Source organism: Alosa pseudoharengus, unplaced genomic scaffold (assembly GCF_046254945.1).
Source record: "Alosa pseudoharengus isolate Yale_2024_CS ecotype anadromous, Long Island Sound unplaced genomic scaffold, YU_APseudo_1.1 YU_APseudo_1.1_scf_7, whole genome shotgun sequence".
NCBI lineage: Eukaryota > Metazoa > Chordata > Actinopteri > Clupeiformes > Clupeidae > Alosa > Alosa pseudoharengus.
The window spans coordinates 34,574,891-34,602,201 of NW_027468859.1; the positions used below are offsets into that span (position 1 = coordinate 34,574,891).

At 45.1% G+C, this 27,311-nt stretch overlaps 1 protein-coding gene across 8 annotated transcripts in view; it reads left to right on the forward strand.

Annotated features, from left to right (window-relative positions):
* The window catches only part of myo6a (myosin VIa), an 84,260-nt gene that overhangs the window by 34,851 nt on the left and 22,098 nt on the right, over positions 1 to 27,311 (forward strand). For all 8 annotated transcript variants that reach the window (XM_076273231.1, XM_076273232.1, XM_076273233.1 and 5 more), the window contains exons 13-26: positions 5,632 to 5,789; positions 6,044 to 6,135; positions 6,783 to 6,855; positions 9,357 to 9,484; positions 10,047 to 10,142; positions 10,617 to 10,787; positions 15,108 to 15,146; positions 16,108 to 16,201; positions 18,776 to 18,906; positions 19,521 to 19,598; positions 20,823 to 20,952; positions 22,108 to 22,198; positions 22,878 to 23,028; positions 26,034 to 26,242. In XM_076273231.1, the coding sequence (XP_076129346.1) occupies positions 5,632 to 5,789; positions 6,044 to 6,135; positions 6,783 to 6,855; positions 9,357 to 9,484; positions 10,047 to 10,142; positions 10,617 to 10,787; positions 15,108 to 15,146; positions 16,108 to 16,201; positions 18,776 to 18,906; positions 19,521 to 19,598; positions 20,823 to 20,952; positions 22,108 to 22,198; positions 22,878 to 23,028; positions 26,034 to 26,242 (1,641 nt within the window). The remainder of the gene's footprint in view (positions 1 to 5,631; positions 5,790 to 6,043; positions 6,136 to 6,782; positions 6,856 to 9,356; positions 9,485 to 10,046; positions 10,143 to 10,616; positions 10,788 to 15,107; positions 15,147 to 16,107; positions 16,202 to 18,775; positions 18,907 to 19,520; positions 19,599 to 20,822; positions 20,953 to 22,107; positions 22,199 to 22,877; positions 23,029 to 26,033; positions 26,243 to 27,311) is intronic.

Below are 27,311 nucleotides of genomic sequence, written 5' to 3' on the forward strand. Positions count from 1 at the left end.
CGTTAAATTTGTCAAATCCGTTTCCCATTCAATCCTTACAACAACAATGGAAGCGGAGTGCATACACGCTGCTCGCACACATAGACAGTATAGGGGGGGGAAACTTGCTCGTCTGTGTAGCCAATGGAAGCATATCTTTGCAAAAGTTCTGTGGCCCTTCTATGTTCGTCAAATAAGGTTCTTGCATGATTGTTCAAGGACTGAAAAACAATCGCTTTAGCTCACAGGCCTTTTCTCCTCCGTAGGCTACTACCGTATAATAGCGCTGAAAATTTTGTGGCATGCATGACTGAGCAGGACTGTGCATTACCTTTTTTGTCAGATCATGGAGAGATTTCAGGTGTGCAATAACTTTAAAGGGAGTCTTTATATAATAGGGTGGTGTGGGTGATTACTATTGAAATGTTAAAACCGAATTGTCCACTATAAAATCAGAACATAAACAACCCCTGAATTCATAATGGTGGGTGGGTATAAATTGGGTACAAATTGTAACAAATTATTAATTGCACAAAAAATATTGTTTTTTTGTTTGTTAAAAAAATAAGATTAGATTCCCCATGCCAACTTAGAAATGAACATACTGAACAAAAATGTTGGTAGTGTTGCATATTGATATTAAAGTATTGAAGAATCAGATGAAAATATTGCTTAATATATAAAGACTTATAGGCCTACACAATATTGACAATTTAAAAGTAAAAATCACAGAGGCCTATTATTTAGGAGGACTACCCTCGCAAAAAAGGGGTGAGGGTCTGTTTGTTTCAAATGAGTAGCCCTCCATATGATTTCGGGTCTTCAGGTAGCCCTCATTCTCAAAAAGGTTGGAGGCCCCTGGTCTATAGCTTGTGTGCTATACTCAGTCCTTGCCTGTGTTGTTAGTTAGTTAGTTTGTTTAGTTTGTTTATTTGTCCTTACATAGGAAATTTGTTTTCACATACCATACAAGCCTCACAGACATGAAATACATAGATACACACAGTCACGGTTCTTCACCCACCCCCCACCACCCTGCCACCACATACCCCACCCACATACCAGTATATCACCCACATATATCACAACAGCACACAAACAGCACATATACATTACATTACATTACACAGTACAAACAGGAAAACCATCACCAGTTGACATTACAGAGGAATGAGGGCGGGACAGTGATCCATCACCGCTGTGATCTGTTGTTAAGTGCTGCTATTGCAGAGGGCACAAAGCTTTTCCCGAAGCGTACTCGCTTCCACCCCATAGCCCTGTATCTGCGTTTTGATGGAAGCAGAATGAAGAAGGGATTGAGGGGGTGGGTGGGGTCATGAGCGATGGTCCGTGCTCTGTTCTTGGTGAGTGTGCTGTTGAGGTCTGATAAATTAGGGGTGGGAAGGCCTATTGCTTTGGCTGCGGTATGGGTGATGCGTGTGAGTCTGTTTCTGTTGGCAGCAGTTAGCATGTTGAAAAAGCAGGGAAGGCAGTAGAGGAGTATGGGCTTGACTCTGCTTTTGTACAGGAGGAGCAAGTGACAGGGGGCAACAGGAAGTGATCTGAGCTTACGGATGGCATAGAGTCTCTGTTGACTGTTTTGCTTTCCTATGTTGCAATAGTCTTTTTTTCCCCCTGTGTTCTTTTGCCCTAAGAGAATACAATGTATAAGTATAAGTATAAGTATATATACTTTTTTGATCCCATGTTGTTCAAAAGAAAAGAAAACCTAAATTAGTGAAGAGAGTGTGGGTGTCGTGTGTGAGCCCTGGTGGAAGACGGTCGGAGAGATAGGGCCGTACTGGACGCTGGCTTGCTGCGGTCAGGGCTGCGTGTGTATGGCATGACGGCGCTGGTGCACTGAGTCCATGTGATGCGTGCCGAGCGGATCGCCAGAGAGACTCTCCAGCCGTGTTTGTGTGTGTGTGTGTGTGTGAGAGAGAGAGAGAGTGAGAGTGTGTGTGTGTGTTTGTGTGTGTGTGTTTGTGTGTGTGTGTGTGTTTGTGTGTGAGAGAGAGAGAGAGAGAGAGAGAGAGAGAGAGAGATTGTGTGTGGGTGTGCGAGTGAGGATACATGACTGTGGGACAGATGGGATGAAATGACTGCCCCACTTTGCGTTGGACTGCAGTTTGGCTCCGTCTAATGCCTTGGTGCTCTTTCCGCAAAGCCTCTGCTTTCTCTAGTCCCAATATAAGGCGGTGTGTGTGAGAGAGTGAGTGTATATAGGAGAAGCTGATTCTGGGGTACAGATAACATAACATAACAGTGTATGCTTGGTGTTTTGAATGTGTCAGTCGGTGTCTGTATGAGTGAGTGGCCAAGTTTGGGGAGAGAAGCTCATTGTGTGGGAGATGTGCAGTCTAGTGCGCTGCGTATGCAAGTGAGAGTCTAGATGAGATTGCCTTCAGTTGTCATGTGTCAGAAAGTCAGGGTGAGATGGAGTTCAGCTCTGTGTGTGTTTGGGTGTCTGTGTGTATCTAGTGTGTGCATGCGTGCGTGCGTGTGTCTGTGTGTCTGTGTGTGTGTGTGTGTGTGTGTGTCCCTCTGGCAAAGTGGTATTCTATATATAAATAATAAAAAGGGTGCTGGTTCATTCCCTGTCAAATCGGATAAGGTGCACCATACCTTATTCACCATACAAAACCTTTTTTTTTGTCTCCATTCATCAATCATTAGGCCCTTCGCACTGTAGGAACTTTTTGCAGTTCCTAGAACATTTAGTTCCTAGAACCCTTTTTTTTCTGTGCATTCAGACAGCATGGAAATGGGGGTTATTTAGTTCCCCTGGCCGCAGTTCCTAGAACCCTTTTTTTCTGCGCATTCAGACAGCATGGAACTGGGGGTTATTTAGTTCCCCTGGCCGCAGTTCAGTTAGAGCTATTTGAGCTCCTACCTTGGGGTAGGGTCTTTTCCTAACACACAGGAACCATAACTGATGTACATGCCAACTTTGCCAAGGCAGCAGAAGCGCGATCTTTAAAAATCTCTGTAAAAATAATCCAGCTTCTGTTTAAATTTGCTTAACATAGTACTAGTATGTACTGTAGAGCAACCAAAATATGAAAGATACTCTTTCTCTCCAAGAGTTCTGTGGAGGTTACAGTCAGGTTGTCTGTGTATCTGGGGCCTTGGAACTCACTAGTTTTCACACACACACACACACACACACACACACACACACACACACACACACACATTTAAATCCACATTTAAATCCACAAATCATATTACAATAGACAGGATTCAAATATTTCAAGAGATAAGATAGGGCTTTGTCACTCAATGATATTCAGGGGTACAAAAAACATCTCCTGCGCCATACTGCAAGGCTGCCTATAACTGCAGATATGGAGCAAAACTTTGCTAGCTGTTTTATTTTTCTGCTGGAGAGCCCTGCCAGCCTTAACCCACTGGAAACAAGTTTGTGGACATGCCCCAAGCTGGCAAAGATCAACACCACTAGCTTGCACTGATAGCCTAGGTCACATAGTTTTGTCCGTATGGGTTGGTACTTCATGATTTTGTCATTAAAAGTCATGTCCATGTAGAGATCGTACACACATCCTATTTCAAGTATAAGTACTTCCCTTCTGCCTCGGTCTAAAAACACAGCATCAGGGGTGTTAGGGATGTTACAAAACACATCAGTGGAGCTGTTAAACCATTCTGGCATAATACGTGAATGTTTGTACATGGTCACATTATCTGGAAGTACATCCTTAACAGTGTTAGCAATAAGGTTAACAATCCGGTCGTGGTGTGCAGTATAAAGTCCTTTGTACATAGTACAGCCATTGACAATATGGGCAACTGATTCGAGGTGATGGTCAGAGTCTGAGTGCATTATACAGTGTGGATGGTGAATTGCAGGGTACCATAATGCAAGGTTGTATTTGGTGGGTAGCACCTGCAGTCTGGCTTTGACAGTGAAACAGAGGATGTCCTCCCCAACAGCGGCATTTGTGAACATGGAGTGTGAAACGGAGTGGTCGGCAAAGTGTAGGCATGCCAACTTTCCCTGCATTCTGAGTCCAGTCCAGTGTTGTTTGGTGTCTGTTTGTTTTATGTTAAGAAGGAATCTCCTTGCTGTTGTATTCTGTAGTGTGTGTTGTGCCTCGTTGTGATATACAGTAGCCTCTGCACACACACACACACACACACACCCCTGTGGCTGACTGTGTACCCAGCAGACCCATGGCAGTGCTTTAGGCAGGCTGCAGCCACACCTGTAGGCCAGTGGAGCTCTCCATGGTGCTGAATAATCCCCTGGTCCCTGGGCCTGTTGGGTCCCCTCCAGGGCCACACCAATGGGCTCGTGCTGGGAGCACTGCTGCTCTCCCGGGGTGCCATCAGAGATGCCTGCGCTCCTCTGTGAATGAACAACAGCTGCTCAGGACACCACAAGGGACACATTTGTATAAAGCCTGGATCAGTCAATGATACCTGTTTTGAGAAGATATCATGCTAGAAGTGACCTATCAAACAGATAAAACGTTTTCATGTATTCATAGCAGATACTTTTATCCAAAGCTACTTACATAATGTCAATTTTATTACAAGGGCCATTCTCCCCACAGCAACACAAGGTTAAGTGCCTTGCTCAAGGTCACAACGGTAGAAGCCGGGAATTGAACCCACAACTTTTAGGGCGACTGCATGCTAGCCCAGCTCCTTAGCTACTATGCCACCACCTCAAGCAAGAATCTTGTGTTTTTTTTCTTTTCATATAGACCCTTTCAAGAGAGTTCCATTATCAGCATCATAGTTGGCCCCACAAGGCTTCCGTTTTAACATTCCATATGTTATCTTAAAGGTGCGATTTGTAGGATTGTTACCAAACGTTCTGTAGGCCAAAATCAAAACACTGGTGAATGTTCTCAAGACTACCAGACACGAGCCTCTTCTGGGTTGCCAGATGTAATGAAGACATTAGTTGACCTGCAGCCGCTTTAACGTTTCTCCAACCATGACCCAGCTACACATTACGGAAACAGTAAAAAAAAAAAAATACCTCCCTAACCAACGTAACATATTAAGCTGAAGTTAGCGATGCAGATGAAGTTTAGCCTAGGCTACCTGTTGTGGAGAAATATGGCCAGCTCTGCGTCAGACTTGATATTCTTCGTTTGACGAAGATGTCACCATCTCAGGAAGCTCCTCCGATGTCCACTTAATTTGTTTCTTGTTTTATTTTTGAAATTTGCCTGCCTCGTTGGCGTTCATGACTACAATTGACAGCAAGTTGACAGTTGGCCTTTGCTAATTTGGCAACACAAATAGGAGGACACGCCAGCCCATTATTAATACGCTATTTTAGAATTAATCGTTCAAAACATAAACGAAAATTCCAAGAGATTCCGCCCCGTATCTCAATTTCTTTCATGGGTTTTACGGGTTAGAGTAATGTTGTCAAATAAGCCATTACTTCAATTCATCGTGTTTCCTTACTCTCTGACAACATATGGTGATCATTTTTGGAATGGTTACAGTTTATTTTCCATTATTTCCTACATACTGGTCCTTTAATGCGGAGGAAGTAGATTGGGAACCAAATAGAACGTTCAAGCATTGTTTTTGTTTTTATTGTTGAAAGGGTCTATTCTCATTAGGAGATTTGTGAACTGAGAGTGTTGCTCCCTCCTATGTCCTCAGGGTGCCCCTGAAGGTGGAGCAGGCGAACAACGCCCGCGACGCGCTGGCCAAGGCCGTGTACAGCCGTCTCTTTGACCACGTGGTGACGCGCGTCAACCAGTGTTTCCCCTTCGACTCCTCGGCCAACTTCATTGGGGTGCTGGACATCGCCGGTTTCGGTGAGATTGGCATTGCCACACGTGTATATACACACGCACACATGATTTGGTTTGCACACTATGGCCTAAACATTTGCAGTCACATAGATATATGCTATCTCTCACACACACACACACACAAATGCATTACCCCAGAGTGCTTCTGTCACACTGTGGAATTTGAAATAACCTCAATCAACAACCTGAACTCACTCTCAGACGACTGCGATTCTCAATCTGGACTGTCCATTTCTGCCTTTTGCACTGTCCTCCAGAGTACTTTGAGCACAACAGCTTTGAACAGTTCTGCATCAACTACTGTAATGAGAAGCTGCAGCAGTTCTTCAACGAGCGCATCTTAAAGGAGGTGAGTGCTTTTGAAAGCAGACTGGGGAGCCCCTTTCACACTTCCTTTATCTCTGACTCTGTCTTGCTCTGGCTCTTCTCTTCTCCCCAGTCTCTATTCTGTCTATCTCTCTTTCCCTCCATCTCTCTTCATGTTTTTCAAACAATTTCCTGTCAGCTCTCTGTCTACACCCCCCCCTCTCTCTCTATCACTCTCTGTCCCTCTCTCCATCCATCTCTCTCTCTCTGTCTCTCTCTCTCTCTCTCTCTCTGATGGTCAAGTGAGCTCTGAACCGTTAATATTTTGTCTATTCCTCTTTTTTTGCTCTCTATATTGTGTTCTGGAAAAGTTGCTGAACTGCTTACTGAATAAAAAAAAAATGTGCCTGAATTTGGAGATAGCCTATTTTTCTACAGCCTGCAACACTTGGAAAAAAGCCTCATTGCTCTCAAACTTTGGGGAAACCTTCTTTAAAAGCTTTCACTGACTTTCCAGGCCCTGTATGACTCATTGCGCTGGACTCGTTGAATTGCTGACCAATTTGCTCTTTCCTTTTATATCCTGCCCTCAGATCTATGTTTGTTAATTGTTTGTGTGTGTGTGTGTGTGTGTGTGTCTGTATGTGTCTGTATGTGTGTGTGTGTGTGTGTGTGTGTGTGATTCCTCAGGAACAAGAGCTCTATCAGAAAGAGGGGCTAGGAGTGAACGAGGTCCACTATGTCGACAATCAGGACTGCATTGGTGTGTATCTCCAGCTTTCGTCTTTGATAATGTAGAGTTTCTCCTAATTAGACATTCTGCCAAGGCTCACAGATGAGGGAGTGAAGCATTTGAAAAGTCATTTAGTGAAAAAATTTTGTCCTAACTATTTAACAGACTGGTCCTTGCATCTTGAGTACAGGAGCTGTAGTCAGCCCAGGATGTTCTTTAAACTGGATTCACACATATAGCATGCAGGAAGACATGCAACTTAGAAACTGCATATCCTGCATAGGTCTGTCACTCATTGATGCAATCTAGCATGGAAGTGTACAGTAGACATCTAGTGATGGATGAATTTACTGTTTGGAAGTTTTTGTCTTTTGAAATGCAGTGTTTGACATTTTAATTTTGATTTCGCGGTAGACTTCCTCTCTTGTCACACATACTCCAACACAACAACAACAACAACATCAACAACAACATCAAACATTCGCAGAGAGAGAGAGGCAGAGATAGAGAAGACGATTAGCTGTTAATAAGTCAGTCTGCGTGCGTGCGTGCGTGCGTGCGTGCGTGCACGTGCGTTTGTGTGTTTGCCTGCACAAACAGTGACGTCTGTCGTCCGTGCCTCAGCATCCAAACCCCCCCCTCAACGCCACGTGTGCTAACAGAGGCGCAGGGCCCAGGCCTGATGGATTGTGCCAGTCATACGCTGAGCCTACTTAAACAACACCTCAGCATTTGCACCCCAAACAGGGAGCACAGAATGGACCAGGGAAAGCACAGAGATAGGGAGAGAAAGAAGTACTAAAGGAACGCAGACAGACTGAATAAAATGCAATAAAAAGAATGGAAGTGAGAGATGGAGAGTGAAAGATAGTGGAACCAGATAATGAAAAGGTTTAGTTTAGAGCAAAGATCCTTTAGAACACTTTATCCAGTGTAGCGTCTTCATGCATTTCCCAGTGCAGCACACCATCGGCGACTATTATCCTAGAGTCCTGTGTAGCGTGCAACACTACCGGTGTGGCCAACAGACTGTTTAGATTTCACCGCTGAGCGTGCACCTGACCCGAGCTGGCCAGCACCCTCCGTGAACTGCATGATTTGTACGTTGTTGGGCGGCGGATGACATCAATGAACAGAGCACATGGGGGGGGGGGCTGGCGGAGCTCTGAAGCCCAAACCTGTTTACACGCTCCTCTACAGCTGCATGCACGCTCACTCTTTATGGATGAGGAACATGTCATTCCCCCAGGACTTGAAACAAACACACAGACACACACACACACACACACACACAGTCTCTCTCTCTCTCACACACACACACACACACACTCATGCAAACACATGCACACACTCACACTCCCAATTATGTGCATGTGGTTTTGAGATATTTGAGTTTGTGTGTGTGTGTCTGTGTTTGTATGGCGTTTGAGATAAAAACCTGTGTGTGGTACGTGGTTTTGCGATATTTGTGTGTGTGTGTATGTGTGTGTGTGTGTGTGTGTGTGTGTGTGAGGGGCAGGCATGACTCATACTTCAGAGCCATCTCCAGAAGCCCCATGCCCATCCACCTTTTTGTGAGCTTTTCAAACAACCCATGTTTGCTCTAGTCAACAGAAATCTTACAGAGACCGAACGACCAAGACAGAGAGAGATAGAAAGAAAAGGGGGGGAGAGAGAGAGAGGGAAAATGTGTTTTCTTAGACGAAGGGTTCCACTGAAGCAATCATTTGGATAACAGCTTCTGCTGACACAATCCCGCTCGCATTGTATGTCTGATTGAACTCTGTATGAAGAAAGTTCCGGCCCAGCGAGTCAAGGTGGTTACTGATCTTCACTCTCGCTAATGAAACTCTAGTGTGTCGTCTATTTTTGGACACCCTGCCACTTTTGCTCCCTCCAAGTGTTGAACTTTTTTGTCACCGGTGAAAATGGCCTAAATTCTGTTTTCTTTTTTTCCCTTGTCCCCCATCATGTTCTTGATGCTTTGCTCGCTTGCTCTTGGGGGGGGGGGGGGGGATAAGATGACCACGTTTCAAGGGCAGAGACTCATTACTATTTTATTGTCATTTTGGTTCTATGACAGCCTGACTCCCACTGTTCTGAAAGACAATTCTCCCGCTCATAATTAGATATCTGCACAGGCTGCTGAGCTACGCTGGGCGTCCCAGACACAGCTGCCATAATGAAAGACTCACTAATGGATATGCTTCTTGTGTTAGGGAGGCAGCCAAGGGGCGTGTGTGTGTGTGTGTGTGTCTGTGTGTGTGTGTGTGTCTGTGTGTGTGTGTGTGTCTGTGTATGTCTGTGTCTGTGTCTGTGTCTGTCTGTGTGTGTGTGTGTGTGTGTGTGTGTGTGTGTGTGTGTGTGTGTGTGTGTGTGAGAGAGATGCTGAGCTATTGAGTCTCCTGGATTTTTATGTGTGTGTGTGTGTGTGTGTCTGTCTGTGTCTGTGTGTGTGTGGATTTTTACGTGTGTGTGTGTGTGTCTGCCTGTTTTGTTTGTTAATGTATGTGTTTGCATGTGTTTTGTAGACCTTGTGGAGGCCAAGTTGGTTGGCATTCTGGACATTCTGGATGAAGAGAACCGTCTACCTCAACCCAGCGACCAGCACTTTGCGGAGATGGTGCACAGCAAGCACAAGGACCACTTCCGTCTGACTGTAAGAACCTTCCCCCATTACTGTCTTCACTATCCCCATACATGCAAACAATTTGTGGATCTGCCTTCTGGTGTGAATGTGAAAGCAGGACTTGCTTGAACAGTATAGTTCTTAAGACCTTTACCAATAAGGACTGGTGTCTGTTCATCTTTGTGATAAGTTGAGATGCATACAAACTTGCTAACAAACATTTGTTATTATAGTGTTTTACATTTTTGTAATGTACTATATACACTGCTCAAAAACAGTACCCAGTAAATTACAGTATTGTTTTGTGTTGAGGTGAAACTGTTATGAGGCGATTGTTTGATTTTGCAAGAACTGTCTATCAGACGTTATGTGAATGTAGTTTGAGAAAGGAGAAAAGGGTGAAAGGTTTCATAAATGTGTTTCAGCAATTGTTAAAAACTGTAAATGTTTTTTGAGCAGTGTATATGGTGACTTGTTGGAAAAAATGATGCCTTCTTTCTCCTACGCATCGTGGAAAAGTCTGTGGGTACAGGCTACTTATTTGCATTCCACTCCATGCAGTTCACCTCACTGACTCCTGTCTTTGTTCCAGGTGCCCAGGAAGTCCAAGCTGGCTGTGCACAGAAATGTCCGTGATGATGAAGGCTTCATCGTCAGGCATTTTGCTGGAGCTGTCTGCTATGAAACGGTGAGAGGGGAGAATACTGATGAGTCCCTGTGGAGACTCTGAATGGATGGCTTGCCATGACCATCATCATCATCATCATCATCATCATCATTATCATGATCATCATTATCATCATCATCTTTTTCTAAGTTTATGCTTTGGGCCAGCACCTCTCTCACCATGTTCTTTTCTCTTCATCTTTTTGAAACATGCCCTTCTGTTGTGAACCCTGTTTTTGATGGCCCTCTTGTTTTTACTCAGCGAAGCAAGACTTTATAGTTGAGGGCAAGAGTCCACACACAGTGGCAAGTTTATGTAAAGTTCACTAGAAGTTCAGTTTTTTTTTTTTTTCGTAGACCTTCTTCTGAAACCCGTTTGCTTTTCTCTTTTATCTCTTTTTTTCCTCATTTATGTATTTTCACAATATATCATAACATCTGTCTGAGTGTTTCTTTTTTTTTTTTGTCTCTTGTACTCTTTTTTTCAAAACACCAGACCAAGTTCGTGGAGAAGAACAACGACGCGCTGCACATGTCTTTGGAGGTACTGGTCAGCGAATCCAAAGACCGCTTTGTGAGCGAGCTCTTCGAGAACTCCAACAACTCCAAGGACTCCAAGCAGAAGGCTGGCAAGCTCAGCTTCATCAGCGTGGGCAACAAATTCAAGGCGAGTGGCGAGCCAGACTAGCCTTTGTTTTTTCCCATGCTGCCTTACACGCGCGATTTTATTCACGCTGCTAGGCAGCCTGGATTCTATGGACTTCGTTTTCACCTCAACAAAGGAACCAATCACAGAACGGAGGGGAGGGCAGCAAGACTATGACGACACGCCGAAGCCGTTATGAGCTACGTACAGACGCATTTGATAGACATTCAACGAGATGAGGTCTGACGTTAGCCAGGCTAGAGCAGGTCTGACGTTAGCCAGGCTAGATGAGGTCTGACGTTAGCCAGGCTAGAAGAGGTCTGACGTTAGCCAGGCTAGAGCAGGTCTGACGTTAGCCAGGCTAGAGCAGGTCTGACGTTAGCCAGGCTAGATGAGGTCTGACGTTAGCCAGGCTAGATGAGGTCTGACGTTAGCCAGGCTAGATGAGGTCTGACTTTAGCCAGGCTAGAGCAGGTCTGACGTTAGCCAGGCTAGATGAGGTCTGACGTTAGCCAGGCTAGAGCAGGTCTGACGTTAGCCAGGCTAGATGAGGTCTGACGTTAGCCAGGCTAGATGAGGTCTGACTTTAGCCAGGCTAGAGCAGGTCTGACGTTAGCCAGGCTAGATGAGGTCTGACGTTAGCCAGGCTAGAGCAGGTCTGACGTTAGCCAGGCTAGATGAGGTCTGACGTTAGCCAGGCTAGAGCAGGACTCTGCCGACCGTTTCTTTCATCTCCATTCGCCAAGTGCAGTCCGTAGCTGACCAACTTTGAAGCGTCTTTAGCGTAGCTAATGTCATGGCAACGGACTGACCAGAAGAGTCAAGTCAAGTCAAGTCAGATTTATTTGTATAGCGCATTTAACATGCACAGAGTGCAACCCAAAGCGCTTCACATATAAGACATTGTCATTGACACAGACTAACAAAGACAATAGATGTCGGACGGAGCGGCATAGTCGCCAGCGTACCCGTGACACCAAGACATACATTTAAGAAATAATAAACACAAAATATGCCGGGCGGAGCGGCGTAGTCGCCAGCGTACCCGTGACACCAAGACATACAAGAAACAAGTTAATAAATAAAATAAATACAAAAATAAAATTAGTCCAATTTCCAAACGGCTGAAAATGTCCAAGGGCAAAGATGACCCGCGTGAAAACTGCGCACAGCTGTGTCTTCACGATGCAACACCAAAAGTTCTTAATAACTGACCAACCCGGAGAATCCACACTGGCAGTCTGGAGAGCACTGGAAGGACAAGACAGTCCGAATTTGTGATGGGCGACCCTGCTGATTATCAGCTCGGTGGTCCTAGACAGTGACCGTTTGTTGTTTCATGGTTGACGCTGTCATCAGAGTTTCTTAGCACTCAATCCAGACTCCAGGCACCGGTAGATGCTAGCATAGCAGCTCGCATGTCAGTCGCAGCTCGGTGGTCGTGGCAGCTGCAGATCTCTTGCAGATTGAGGCACCCTTGCTGAGCAATCCCTTCGTCCAGACATTGGATGTGCAGCGTCACGGATGGATGAGGGACTTCAGAGACATAAGGCAGGCTAGCCAAGGCGCTCATCAGCCCAATGGAAGCTGGTTAACGTTAACGTTAACTTGACGTTGATGGTGTCAGCCGAGTTTGTTAATCAGAAAAAAGGACTAAGAATAATACAAAAACGATCAAAAATAATATGAATAAAGAGTGATTACATTTAACAGAACATTACATAAAATTACGAACATTACATAAATACAAACAAAAACATGATGCCAGACGGAGCGGCGTGTCTCGCCAGCGTCCCCGTAACCTAGCAACCAAATCCAGTCTTGTCTGTAGGCGCAGAAGGTTGGATGCGGCCAGGCTCACATTAATAACAACAACAACAAACAACAACACTGCTCACAAACACATACATACACTAATAAAAACATGTGTAAAAAACAGTGTTTAAAATGCCGTCACGGCTATATTATATGCCGCCGTTGCATCATGTAGAGGTATTTATTATGTTTTAACTTAAATCTGACCCAAATGAGTTTAATCCAGTGAAGCAACTTCTGTCTGTGACAAGAGGAGCTTAACGGTGCCTCCTAAAACAGAAGCGAGGGTTGAAGTGTTTGTTTAAATACATGCCTTGGACTGCATGAGGGTTGAAGTGTTTGTTTAAATACATGCCTTGGACTGCTGCTGGATGTCTTGTAACATCCCTAAGCCGACTCCCTGTGGCGGACGGCCCGAAGGCCCCTCTGTACCGGGCAACAGCGGGGAGTCTGTGGCAGAGTCCTCTGAGACGGAGGACAGGAGATGATGGAGAGAGTGAGAGTGTTGTTTTTCTTGTTTCTTGTGCTGGGCTATGCGCTTTCTCCCTGTTGTTGAGTCTTTGTATCTCGCTGGCTATTTCATTGGATTCTCTCCTCCTCTTCCGAGAGAGAGCGAGAGAGAATAATGGATGGATGCTTTAGTTCAGTTTACCAGTCTTATACATATTTCTTGTCACACACGAAAGAGAGATCAGTTGAAAGACGTATGTGAATAATGGACCCAGAGAGCTGCTGGCTCGACAGCAAACTGGCTGGCAGGAGGCCACCAACGCCGAGAGAGAGAGAGAGGCGCTCATTCAGAGATATGTTGGAATGACTGAAAATCCCCGCATTAGCTGTCTGTCAGGGTAAGAGATAAAAGAGATGGATGAGGCGTTGCGGTTGTTCTCCAGTTTCTCTCGTGTGAAATGAAACTCACTGGTTAACGGCACAAACATCCACACGCTCACAGGTCCATATCCGCTTATAGCTGCTGCACTTCTTCACTGATGTAAAGAAGTGTGTGTGTGTGTGTGTAGGAGAGGGAGATTGTATGTGTTTATTTAAGCCATCTATAGATAAGATTGTTGACTTTCTTTAAAAAGTATTGCTTGGCCTTACCGTTCAGACAAACAGTATTCTTCTATTTATACAGCCACACATTAGGAAGCCATACAGGCCCTCGAAGATGTGTTTGCAGTCATTGGCGTGTGGACCGGTCGAATCTTTTCAATCTAGCGTGAGCAACAGATAAACGGGATGATTTGTGTGAGTGTTTGATAACACACTCATTTGTTCACCAGCCCCACCAATCAGATAGGCCGCCAACTCTTCCACCAATGAGGTGCCGTTAACCTTGACTCCAGGCGAGAGCAGAGTAACTTTCTTACCCATTTTTATGACCAGACCGGGATCACTGTGAAACCTGCTTGGTCGTCTCAGGGAATATGAAGCTGTGGAGGTGATGCATATTGATGTGTCCTATTGATGTGGCCTGTGGGTTATTGCCTAAAGCCCTGGCCCTGCATGGCATCAATATGACTGCTCTGCCATGTGTGGGAATAACATAGACAGTATCACATTACTTCTGGCTGCAAAAGCTTCCAAAGAGCTGAGTCTTAGCTTGTATCATTGGCATTACCACTGCAATAGGGACAATCAGGGTGACCATGTTTGAATCAGAAGAATCAATGCTCATCGTTATGGGATAGACCTTTTAGATTTAATTGTGTTCTATTGTGAGTTCAGTGCTCAAGAACAGTTAAATAATTATCAGAGACTAGTTTAGATTCAACTTTGTCATTGCGCAGAGTACAAGTACAAAGACAATGTAATGCAGTTTGCGTCTAACCAGAAGTGCAAGATAGCAGAAAAGTGCAATGTGATATGCAAAGTGATATACCCAGTATAGGCAGGAGGTGCATAAACAGTGTACGATATATAGTGCAGTGTAACCAGTGGTATACAGTTAAGAAGGTGGTATGGTTTACAGTAATAGAAGTTAAATATAAATATGTGCAGTGTATTAGCAGTAACCTAATAAGAGTAGGATAGATATGGCTATGCAGAATGAACAACATGTACAGATATGTGCAGTGTAGTAGCAGTAACATTATAAGAGTTGTAAGAACAATATAGATATATGCTGTGTGTTAACAGAATATATTATAAGAAAATAAGAATAAATATGGATATTCAGAATGAACCATATAGACAGATATGTACAGTAGTAGAGAAAGAATTGCATATCCTATTTGTGCATGTGCAGAATGAGACCTTTCAAAAGATATGAGAAACGGACAGAAAATATAGCTTTCTCCGTCTGCTGTTCCAGCACCTGTGCGTTGAAGTGGTTGGAGTGAGCTCGTATCTGTTTATGTGTGTTTGTTGTCTAAACAGAAGAGCTTGAGTGGCTAGAAAGCCCTTCAAACAAGCATGTGTGAATGTTTTATGCGCTGCCAGGACTGAATCATGTAAGTTGCATAACTATAGACTTTATTTTTATCCTGAAGTTGTTGCACTGTGATTTACACTGTGTCCCTGCAGACCCAGCTGAATATCTTACTGGACAAGCTGCGCAGCACTGTAAGTATTGTCCCACTGGGACGGCCCTCTGTCACATCCTGCTCACACCGTGCACCCTCCAGTCACTTACTGCAGCTTTAATCCATCTCCCCATGGCTTATCATTGCACTCTAATTGATCATTACACCAAAGATCCTTTAGAACACTTTATCAACAGTCTCTGATTACACTCTAATTTATCATTACTCTCTAATTTAACTGAATCATTTACATGTATTTATTTAGCAGACACTTTTATCCAAAGAGACGAACAAATATCCGTTATATTACAAGGGCCAGTGTCCCCGGAGAAACTCAGGGTTAAGTGCCTTGCTCAAGGGCACAGTGGTGGAAGCCTGGAATTGAACCCACAACTTTTCAGGCTACTGCCCAGCTCCTAAGCCACTACGCTACCACCACCCCTATCAGGTCCCCTGAGGGGGTGTAGATGAAGTTATTAGTTATTCTCTCTTCCCCACATGCCGAGGCGCTGAGACACAGTGAAGATCAATAAGAGCCATGAAACAATTAGATAGATAGATAGATACTTTATTGATCCCCAGGGGAAATTCAAGATAACAATCAAGATTACAATTGGGAACATGGGTGAAATTTTTCATATGAACAATGCCCAAAACATTTATTCATTTAATTTAGCTGATGCTTTAGCCAGAGCGACTTACAAAATGGATAACTTTAAAAGTACAGTACAATAGGAGCATTTAGTATACTGTAATAATCAATAGTACCTTTGCTGATGACACAAAACCAGAGGATGACCGTGCAGAGTTAAATTAGGCCAAGGGAGGTGGTCATGGGAGAGAGAGGGGGTAGAAAAGAAGTGTATGGTAAGTTAACTTTGGCCGGTTTGCTCGAGGTATAAAGATGGGGAACTCTTTAAAGTTGAAACTTGAAAGAGCTAGCGCATACACACTCTCATAAATACACTCACACACACTCACACCAACTTGCCTCTCCACAGGGTTCCAGCTTTATTCGCTGTGTCAAGCCCAACCTGAAGATGGTGAGCCACCAGTTCGAAGGTGCCCAGATCCTGTCCCAGCTGCAGTGCTCCGGTGAGTAATGGCCGTCGTCTTAACCGCTATAGTCCACTATCTTCTACACCCAGAGCGAGGTTAGTAATGGCCCTGGTCTTAACCTCTATAGTCCAGGATCCCCTGCACCCAGAGTGCCGGACCCCACTGGCCCGGTTGGATGAGTGCGGTGCGGGGCTGTGTGGTGGCATAGGCCCCAGGCGCTGGTGGTGTCCTTCCCTCACTTCTTTATTTAGGTCCCCTCCTTTGTCTTCTATTCCCACTCTCACTTTCTCACTCTCGTTCACTCACTCACACACGTCACACAGACAGTCGCTCTCATTCTACTTCCTCCACCTTTGTCTTTTGTGCTTCTTTTAGTTTCTCTTTTGTCACCTTCTTGCTCTGGCTCTCCTCCCTCTATCTCTCTTCCTCTCTTCCCTTTCTATCTCTCTCTTTCTTTCTCTCTCCCTCTCTCTCTCTCTCTCTCTTTCTCTCTCCCTTTCTCTCTCCCTTCCTCCCTCCCTCTCCTCCCTCCCTCTCCTCTCTCTCTCTCTCTCTCTCTCTCTCTCTCTCTCTCTCTCTCTCTCTCTCTTTCTCTCCCTCCCTCCCTACCTCTCCTCCATCTCCCTCCCTCTCCCCCATCTCATCTCTCTCTCTCTCTCTCTCTCTCTCTCTCTCTCTCTCTCTTTCTCTCCCTCCCTCCCTCCCTACCTCTCCTCCATCTCCCTCCCTCTCCTCCATTTCATCTCTCTCTCTCTCTCTCTCTCTCTCTCTCTCTCTCTCTCTCTCTCTCTCTCTCTCAATGTGTCAGGCCACCCGGCCTCTCTTCTCTGGTCTCTGTAGAGTCAGCAGGCCCTCTCTGTGCCCTTCCTCCATGGCCCTAACTGGAGCAGACAGGGATGCTCAGGAGGGCAGGGTGCTAAATCACATGGTGTCACCCCCACTTCCTCCCTCACGGGCCCATAAAACGAGCCGACGACTCATCCCTCATTCTTATGTGTGATTTGCATATTACATTTGACACACGATGCCTCTATAACCTTGGGTACAGTTAACACATTCCCTCTATAACCTTGGGTGCAGGTAACATAGTTCATCTATATCCTTGGGTACAGTTCTGTCAGCCTGGCGTACAGAGAGTATTTTACTTTTCAGAGTCTAAGCTTTCAATTCTGAGCCAAACGTTTCCTTTGATCTGTCATATAAAGTGGGGCCTTTTGTAGGCTAGTTGTGCAGGCAGAGGCATATCAAGCTTTTTAAAAAGTGTGTGTGGGGGGGGGGGGGGGGGGTTAGTACAACCATAGCTTTAGGTTAACAGAGATTCAGATCATGGTTGTCATCACAATAGGGTATTTGCTTTGATATAGGCTACCTCTGTTACAATAACTCACTACTTTAGCCTAACAGACAATAGCCTAATTTCAAAGTGTTTCGATGTATCATTGGGCTATTAATGCATAGGCTAGGCCTAAGCTATAGCCTAATTAAGCTATAATATCTATAAAGTAAATGTAAAAGATACAGAATAATGACAGAACTGTAAGATCAAATTCAAAAACTAAAAGGTAGTATACCCAAAGCATGTTTGCAAACGTATGCAAAGAGAATATAAATCAATTGTGTTGCATATACCATCTTAATTAATGTCAATTCAAAGACCTGCTGTTTGAATGGATAGTTACAGGAATTCGTCGTTCGTTGCTTTAAATATCGTTGCTTCTAGCCCATGTTATCTCCAGTGTTGGATAACTGGAGATAACATGGGCTTGGTGCGAGCACCCTCACTTTCAACGTCTATGACTCCCTGCATTTCTACATTTTCGTGACAAAATGTAGGGGTGATAGAATCGGATTAAAAAGTGGGAGTGTTATAACACCCATAACCCCCCGCTTGCAACGCCCCTGTGTGCAGGTACTATCGTTGAATGAGAGTTCAGAAGTCCCCAAGTGATTATTTGGTGCTTTAGGCAATTTCAAAGCACCATTGCCAATAGCAATAATCCCAAACAAACACAGCTGACTGTGAAGGAGGGAATTCATTAAAGTATCAAAAGTTATTTGGCATGCAGGCAGAAACCAATTTCTCCTCCTTTTTGTGAGCTAAAGTCAAGACCCATAAAAAAAATCAATTTTTCAATTCTGCGTCACCCAAGCATTTCATCCAAAGAACCCAGATTCAGGAAGTCCATTCCAAACTAATACCAAAGTCCTTTTAGGCAAGTCCCTCCACTCGGCGGTCATATTGCAACACTTTTTGGGTACTCATCGGGCATCCTATTCGGCAGAAATGCGCGTGCGCAAGGCTTCACGACACCAGCGTGCTCCAGTGGCAAGTTCACAACACATGATTGGCACGATGTCTGCACAACACAGCACATAATTGGCTCAATGTAGTCACATCACACCACATGATTGGCTCAATGTATACACAATGTCGACGTTTTGCCGAGGACGGGGTGGGATATGTGTAGACGACGGCCATATTGGCGTTGCAAACTAACCCCATGCATTTCTATGGAGGATTTTTTGAGTGCTGTGTCTCCTCATTAGAAAGTCTCTGCTAATACTGGCCTCCTCATGTGTGTCCTATCCTGGCTGTCCCCCCCCCCGTAGGGATGGTGTCCGTGCTGGACCTGATGCAGGGCGGCTTCCCCTCCCGCGCTCCCTTCCACGAGCTCTACAACATGTACAAGCAGTACATGCCAGCCAAGCTGACGCGCCTCGACCCGAGACTCTTCTGCAAGGTCAGTATCAAAGGCATGGCCTACTTCCCATAAAGGAAACCACATAAGGACACTTCTGACATCATTAGACATCTCTCCTAGGGAGGAAAGGAGGAAGCATGAGAGGAAAGGGAGAGTGAAAGTGATTAGGAAAGGAGGAAGGAAAGGGGATGGAAGAAGAGTAATGTATGTATTTAGGAGCAAAGTGATTTGGTCATTAACAGCATGTGCATTTAAATTCTCACTTGCAGGATGGATGACAGAAAGAAAAAAACACATCAGACACTTTCAGCCCCAGTTGTGCGAGTGCAATACTTTGAGCAGCCTTTCTCTCACTCTCTCTCTCTCTCTCTCTCTCTCTCTCTCTCTCATGCCTATGACTCAGTCCATTGATCTTGGCGTTGGTGGCCTCCTGCCAGCCAGTTTGCTGTCGAGCCAGCAGCTCTCTGGGTCCATTATTCACATACGTCTTTCAACTGATCTCTCTTTCATGTGTGACGAGAAATATGTACAAGACTGGTAAACTAAAAGCATCCATCCATGAACACGTATGCGCTCTCTCTCTCCTCTCTCTCTATCTCTCTCTCTCTCTCTCTGTGTCTCTATCTATCTATCTCTATCTTTCTCTCTCTCAGGCTCTGTTCAAAGCTCTCGGTCTTAACGAGAAGGACTACAAGTTTGGGCTGACCAAAGTTTTCTTCCGACCTGGAAAGGTGAGCAAAATCCCAAATCCCCCCCAAAACCCCACATCCCCTGCTGTTTCTTTTGTCATCGGTCATCCCACTCCCTCTTTTCAAATGGCAGACCTCATGTTTATCAAAGGCAGGCATCGGGGCATCTAGAGCTCCTTGCTTCTCTGGCACTGAAGCTGGAAGGCCAGGGTCACTGCAGGCAGATGGGCGTTTGATTTGCAGCTAAATGAATCATTTATCTGTGTTAAAAACCTGTGCAGCGGAGGCCAGGAGATGGATGAGCGCTTGTGCGATATTCAGGGCTGGGAGGAGACGCTGCTCTGGAGAGGGGAGGTCTCGGAGGGCATCTAGTCCACCAGCTCTGATGAAGGGATACAGAGAGGAGAGGAGAGAAGGGGGGGTGCACATTCTTTTGTTTTTTTTTTGTCTTTTTTGTCTCTGCTGGAAAATGAGTTTAATCTCCCCTCACAGAGGTGCCATTCCAAGACAGCTCGAGACATATTTATCTTATATCAGCTCAATCGCACTCACTCCATGTGTGTGTGTCTGTGTCTGTGTCTGTGTCTGTGTCTGTGTGTGTGTGTGTGTGTGTGTGTGTGTGTGTGTGTGTGTGTGTGTGTGTCTGTGTCTGTGTCTGTGTGTGTGTGTGTGTGTGTGAGAGAAAGAGAGAGAGAATGCAATAGAGCACTGTCTGTCCTCTCATGCGCCTACTCGGTCTGGCACCAACCCTGGTTATAATTTGGGATGTGCTAATGAGAAATGTTGAATATGTTATTCCCTGCCCAGTTTACATTTGCTTCTCCACCTCTCCTTGTCATTTTATTCAGTGTCTCTCTCATTCCTCCTGTTCTGTCTTTCCACTCTTTTTCTCTCATCATGCTTTCTATTTATCTTTGTTTCTCTGTTTCTACCTCCTGTTCTGTCTTTCTTCCACTTTTTTTACTGTCTTTTACTTTCACTTTGTCTCGCCCTCTCAATATTTCTCCTCACCTCTTTTTCTGTGCTCACTTCTCTTTTCTTTCTTTCTATCTATCTTTCTCTCACTCTCATTATCCATTCATCAAGTCGTTCGTTCCCCTGGGACTTTTACCACAAGGACATTACTTCAGTGCAAGTCATCTATTAACATAGACTCACAGAGATGGCAATCTGTGTGACGTGCTGCGAACGGCTGATTTATTTCGCTGGCATACATTATCAGCCCGGTTTTTGATTTATTCCTTCTATCACCCCCCCCTTCTCCAGTTTTCGGAGTTCGATCAGATCATGAAGTCAGACCCGGACCACCTGGCGGAGCTGGTGAAGCAGGTCAACAAGTGGCTCATCTGCAGCCGCTGGAAGAAGGTCCAGTGGTGCGCGCTGTCCGTCATCAAACGTGCGTATGCTCGCCGCTAACACTCACCGTCTCCTCCTGCACGCCCCCCTGTGCCAACAGCAAGGCTCCCAGAGCCATGGCCCCTCATACCGGATTGATTTGCAACCCTAATCAAACACTTAAAGCCATCATAAGCAGGTGCTCCCGAAAAGGCTAATTCGCTCTGTATTCGATTAGAGCAATAAGCGAACCGCTTGAGGCTAGTTAGTCAGGAACAGGGCTTAACATTATTCCAAAGCAGGGTTAATGCATTATGTAAATAGCTTTATGGAATGAAACAGCAGATGGCCAATTTCATCATTAGTCCCCAATGAAGTTTTATACTCAAAACAGTTTGACTGCATACAGTAGTACGTAAAAAAAAATCTTGTGTGAAATGCCAACTTCACCAAATCCCCATTGTTTTAAGCTAGCAAGTATCTACCAAGTATTCACATGGGAGTCAGTATTCTTCTCCCCCTCGAGTTCAGTCAAGTGGGCATGGTTAACCTGCCTCATAGCTTTGCTCAGGCCATGCCTCCAGGCTGCGAGTATCACCCAGGACTGCTGGGGATTTGTGCTAATTAACAAACTCAGTTGACACGAGACACTGACGTGGATCTTCACCTCCTGATCTGAACAGCCCGTTCTCAACTCTGTTGGATGTGTGCGGTCTTATTTTCAGAGCTTTTTATTTGGCTCAAGGCTTTTTTTTTTGGGGGGGGGGGGGGGTGTAACACGTAGTCACACTTGGCTAATTAAAAGGATGCGTTTGTTTACATGTATTTCATTTGGTTCATTTGAAATGCTAGTTTCTTTCCTTTTTCATTTGGAATGAAATTAACTGTTCTTTTAATTGTGCCCGCCTGAATTGGGTCATGCCTCCATGCAAAGGAAAAGAGAAATCTCTGTTGTCATATGGGCTAAAGAGCTTTTCAGTCTGTTTTCGGAGATTAGCACATTACTACAACACAAGCACACACCATTCTGATGTCACTCTTTAAAAGTTTGTGTTAAGGCTTAGCAGTTTCGTTTTTTCAACCACTTTCTGCTCAGCCTTTTTAAACAAACTCTATGATTGATGAGCTTAATCCCTCCGTCCCCCCTTGTTGTATCCATCTTGTGTTTGTGTTTGTTTTCTCTCACGGTGTTTTTCCATTTCCTTCATATTCGCAGTAAAGAATAAGATACTCTACCGAGCCAGTGCTTGCATCATGATGCAGAAGATGGTGCGTATGTGGCTCTGTAAGAGGAAGCACAAGCCAAGGTGGGTCTGCTCTCCTCTCCTCTCTCCTTTCATCTCCTCTCCTTTCCTCTCTTCTTCTCCCATTTCTCCTCATCTCCTTCCCACCCTTTTTCTCTCCTCTCATCTCATCTCTTCTCGCCTGACTGCTGTCATTTTTCCCGGCCCACTCTCCTCTCCTCCTCCTCTCCTCTCCTCCTCCTCTCCTCCACTCCTCCTCGCTCATGTCCTCCCTCTCTTCCTCATTAGCCGGCGCTTTCACGGCTCAGTGGCCCCGCTGTGCGCGCGCCTCTCACTTCATCACTGCGGGGAGCTGTGCCGGGGGTGGCCTGGCCAGAGCTCCCGCTTTATTACCCTCTCAGCCGCTCTCCTAGGGCTCCTCGTGATGGACAGCTCAAGAGCAGTCCAGGGCTGCCGCGGACTGGGGATTTCTGTCAGTGCTGGCAACCAGGCGTGCTGGATTGTTAGGTGTATCGGGGGGGATTGGTGTCAGGGCTGGGAGAGCAACTCCTGCTGCAGCATTTAGCAGTTGCACTGGACGTGACTTCAGCAAGACCTTTCCTACCGTGGAGAAGTGAAGTTCGGTCTATGGTGCTCATTAGTCAGTGCTCCCAGGATTTTGTTCAAACTGAATTTGTGACTAATATGTGTGTGTGTGTGTGTGTGTGTGTGTGTGTGTGTGTGTGTGTGTGTGTGTGTGTAGGATCGATGGGCTGGTTAAGGTGCGTAATCTGAAGACGAGGATGGACAAGTTTAACGAGGTGGTGGCCGGTCTGAAGGAGGGACAGCAGGAGATGCTCAAACAGATCCAGGACCTGGACGCCTCCATCGACACCCTCATGATCAAGATCAAGGTGCGTGTTGGCACGAGTGTTGTAGTTTTTATACTTCATGGCTACCAGATGGGGTGGTAATTATGAGAGGTCTGTGCAGTTAAGTTCAGGGATGAGTGGCCTAACTGAAGAGATATTCACCAGACAGTGGATGCTCTTTCTCTCTCTCTCTCTCTCTCTCTCTCTCTCTCCCTCTCTCTCCTTTGATTCTCTTCTTTCTTTTTCTTTCTTTATTTCTCTCTCTCTCTCCTTTCTCTTCTTCCTTTCTTTTTCTTTCTTTCTTTATCTCTCTCTCTCTCTCTCTCTCTCTCTGCTATCACTCCATCCCTCTGCTCTAGCTCCTGGTGGTAGCAGTAGCCTCATCAGAGGCCTCTTGCCTCGCTCCTCTCCCTAGCGGTGTGAGGGAGATGAAATCTTGTTGGTTTATAATATCCCCCGCCTGCTCTTCCATACACACACACACACACACATGCCCTTTATCCTTCATCTGCCGTGCTCAGCCCCCTCCTTTGTCTCTCCTATTGGGACTGGATGACACACAGTTTTACTGTCTACCCACAGCTCTCTCACTCTCGGGATGTTTGAGTTTGCCAAGAAGCATGCTGCTGGTCTAGTGTACCTCAGCCTTGGTGTTTAGAGGTAGCATCTGCGCTCTAAATGACATTTCTGGGATTAAGTGTAGAACGTGATGAAAGACAGCATATGCAGAGCCACAGGAAATATGCAATATGTGGCTGGCTCGTCTAAAGTGCCTTTTGGACATTTTAAGAGCACACAATACCCAGACGCTTGATTAATGTCTCTAGTGGTGTTTTGGGATTGCAGCTTTGTCAGTAAAATGTAGATCAGATGACAAAGTCGCACACAAAGCACTTCCAACAAACTTAATGTATTTTTCAATGTCCATGAGGCCCGAGGAGCTGTGTTTCAGTATACTACTATGGCAATAATGAGTTTTAGGGAATGCTGATGGATTTTGTGCTATGAACTTTTCATTTCAGTTTTGTGGTGTAACTATGTAGACATAACTAGAATGATGCTTTTAGAGCAACCGTGACGTGTAAGGCTGTGCGTACATATGTTATTTCAGTCCGCTGTGTATACCAGAAACACACAGAATGAGAATGGTTTCCCTAGTGACAGACGATGCCAATGCATAGTAATCAACACCTGTTACCCAGTGATGTCATGTTTATAGCACTTCCTGTTGAAATCAGGTTACTGCCAGTGAGACTCCTCACACCTTATGGAGAGAGGGAGAGAGAGAGAGAGAGAGAGATGGAGAATATGAGGAGATCAAGCAGTTGAAAAGAAACACACAATGATGAATACACACACACACACACACACACACACACACACAAACACACACAAACACACTTGCACACACTCACACCAAGGGCAAGTTATTACATTTCCCACAGTGTAGGGTTTGAATGTGTAATAAAGGTGGTTACAAACACCAGAACCTTGACTTTGAGGAAAGGGTGTGCACTATAAATTATACTGTAAATTGAACCTTGAGTTTGTACAACGCTTCCAGTGTGGGTATGGACAGTATGGGTAAAAAACACTGTGCAGAACCACTGGGCTAATATACTGGGGGGGGGGGGGGGGGGGGGTGAAGTGTTGTATGAATAACCTCTGGCAAAATTATATTAAAGTTATTGAATGTGTCAGAATGTGTCCTACTCACACCCTCCCCCTGATTGTCCCTTGTGTTAATCCTGATGGCAAACACCTGATACAATAGATGAACTGTCCTGCTCAAAGTAAAGAGAGAAGGACAGTTAAGAACAGGGAGAGGTTGTTGTAGCAATGCAACATGTTGCTTAATATTCATAGATATAACAAAGGACTGCACACAAATGTAGTTAAATTACAATTTACAAAGCAAAATCATTGACCAAGAGAAAGAAAGCTGCAGAGAGGAAGTGATTGACAGAAAATTGAGAAACGCAGAGCGAATGAGAGGATGAGAGATTTAGTTGTTGCAGTTTAACAGATCTGCTGTGGGTCAGAAGAGCCCGCAGAGAGGCAGGGTAGAGTCCAGTCGACTGTAGTGCTAATGAACAAAGGTCTGCAGCTCCATAGAAACCACCCTCATCTTCATAGTGAATGACCCCACTTCAACTTCACTGACCTGAGTGGATCACCTGATGAGTCTTAAAAAAGTCTCTCTATGCGATACAACACTAGGTAGAATAATGCGAAGTAGAATTCGAATAATGCTGTTTAAGTTCTAGAGTTAAAGAGAAGAGCAAAGCAGCACAGTTAGCATAATGAACACATACTTTCATGGGTTCTCATGACCATTTTAGGCATCTTAAGGCCCATTTGTGTAGATTTAGTATGACATTATCAGTTATAATGGAAAGCCACAATGGTGCAATATACAACCATTTGCCTTGATGGGCAGTTCTGTCAGTCATACCACATGGGTTTTGGGCTCATGGGTTTTGTCTTGATGGGCAGTTCTGTCAGTCGTACCACATGGGTTTTGGGCTCATGGGTTTTGTTTTCCTATGAGCGCCAAGTGCTAAATGAAGCGTTGATCTTAACTGCGCTACAAGTCAGTTTGAGAATGTGGCATCCAGGAAATGATTGTATTTAATGTTTTGAGTGCTATATTCTCTCAGTGGTGCATGGAGCCATCTTCGTGATGTTGCTGAGTTGAGCTGAGGGTTCATCTCTCTGCATATTACTCTTTAACTTTATTACACGGCTCTTCGGAGTGCTGCAGAATGCTCCATTCACTTGAATGGGCCTTCCCAACGTTCGGTGGTCTGCTAATTCTCAATAACAGACCGTTGCTAAGTATAACAACATCTAACAATACAAGCTTCTATTGAGAGTCTTCAGCTTTCTATAGAACACATGAGGAGAATGTTTTGTTTCATGTGTGTGTGTGTGTGTGCACCAGGGAAGGTTGAGGGACTGACGTCAGCGTACTGAAGTCTTTGGCTGTGTGTGTGTGTGTGTGTGTGTGTGTGTGTGTGTGTGTGTGTGTGTGTGTGTGTGTGTAGAGCACGGTGATGACGCGCATCGAGATCGACCACGAGCACCAGGCGCTGGTGACGCGCTCGCAGCAGCTGCTCAGCGCCATGCAGAAGAAGAAGCAGGAGGAGGAGGAGCGCGAGCGCCTGCTGCGCATCCAGGAGGAGATGGAGCGCGAGCGCAAGAGGAGGGAGGAGGAGGAGCAGCGACGCAAACAGGAGGAGGAAGAACGCAAACTGTGAGTCCCCTGATTGGCTGCTCAGTGCCATGTTCTCTTGATTGCGCCTGCTTGACATAGCCTCAGTCAAATGCTCTAGACGGCGGTTCTGTTGGCGATGTTTTTGCCCACAAAGGTAGCTTGATGGTAAACAGGCTCGGCTGTTGATTGGCCCCTGTGGGAAATATAACACTAGGAATTTAACTCCTCTACTCTGTATATCTGACACAAATATACACAGATTTAAAAAGCAAGTTGAATGGTTCAGTTTGTATGTGCATCTACTGTACACACACTCTTACCCTGGGAAATTATGCATGGAAATTACACATGGAAAGTTTGCGTATTTATCAGCAAAAGTGCCTAGGAATTTAATCATGGCCTAGAGAATGCCAAGGTTCTGTTTTATGTAGTCTAGTTCATAAGATTCTCAGTGTGCCCAGAAATTATTTTAGTACATGCACATCAATGGCAGTGTATGTATCAAGCACTCAAGCACTTTGTACATACAAAAAAAGCCTTTCACTTGAGTTTGAGGAGCACAGTCTGCAGTGTCTGTAAATGCAGATGGCACAGTACCTGCACCTACTCTCCAGTGAAATACTCTATAGTGAAACACTTTGCATGGAATGTTGTGCAGATGTGCCTAGGAACTGCTGCTAAAAGGGCCTTGTAGTAAAAATTATTTGTAAGTACATACTGTAAACCAGCGGTTCCCAAACTTTTCCCCCCGCGTACCACCGCCTACATTCCGACTCGGCTCGCGTACCCCCACCATCCGACACATAAACACATTAAAACGTAACGCATTCTATAACACATACAGAGTTTATAAATTCTATCCTTTAATTTCATGTTTCCATATCGTTATGACCTGATTCGAAATTATGTATTTATTAACGAATTAATAACAAAAGATTTAACATTTTCATTTTATACCTGTCCGCCATAGCCCTTTTCCTCTCGCGTACCCCCTAGAAGCAGCTCCACAGTACCACAGTTTGGGAATCCCTGCTGTAAACAAATGTAATCTTAACTTTCATCAGCCTGTCTGCCTCATATTGTATTAACTACTGATTTGTGCCGGGTG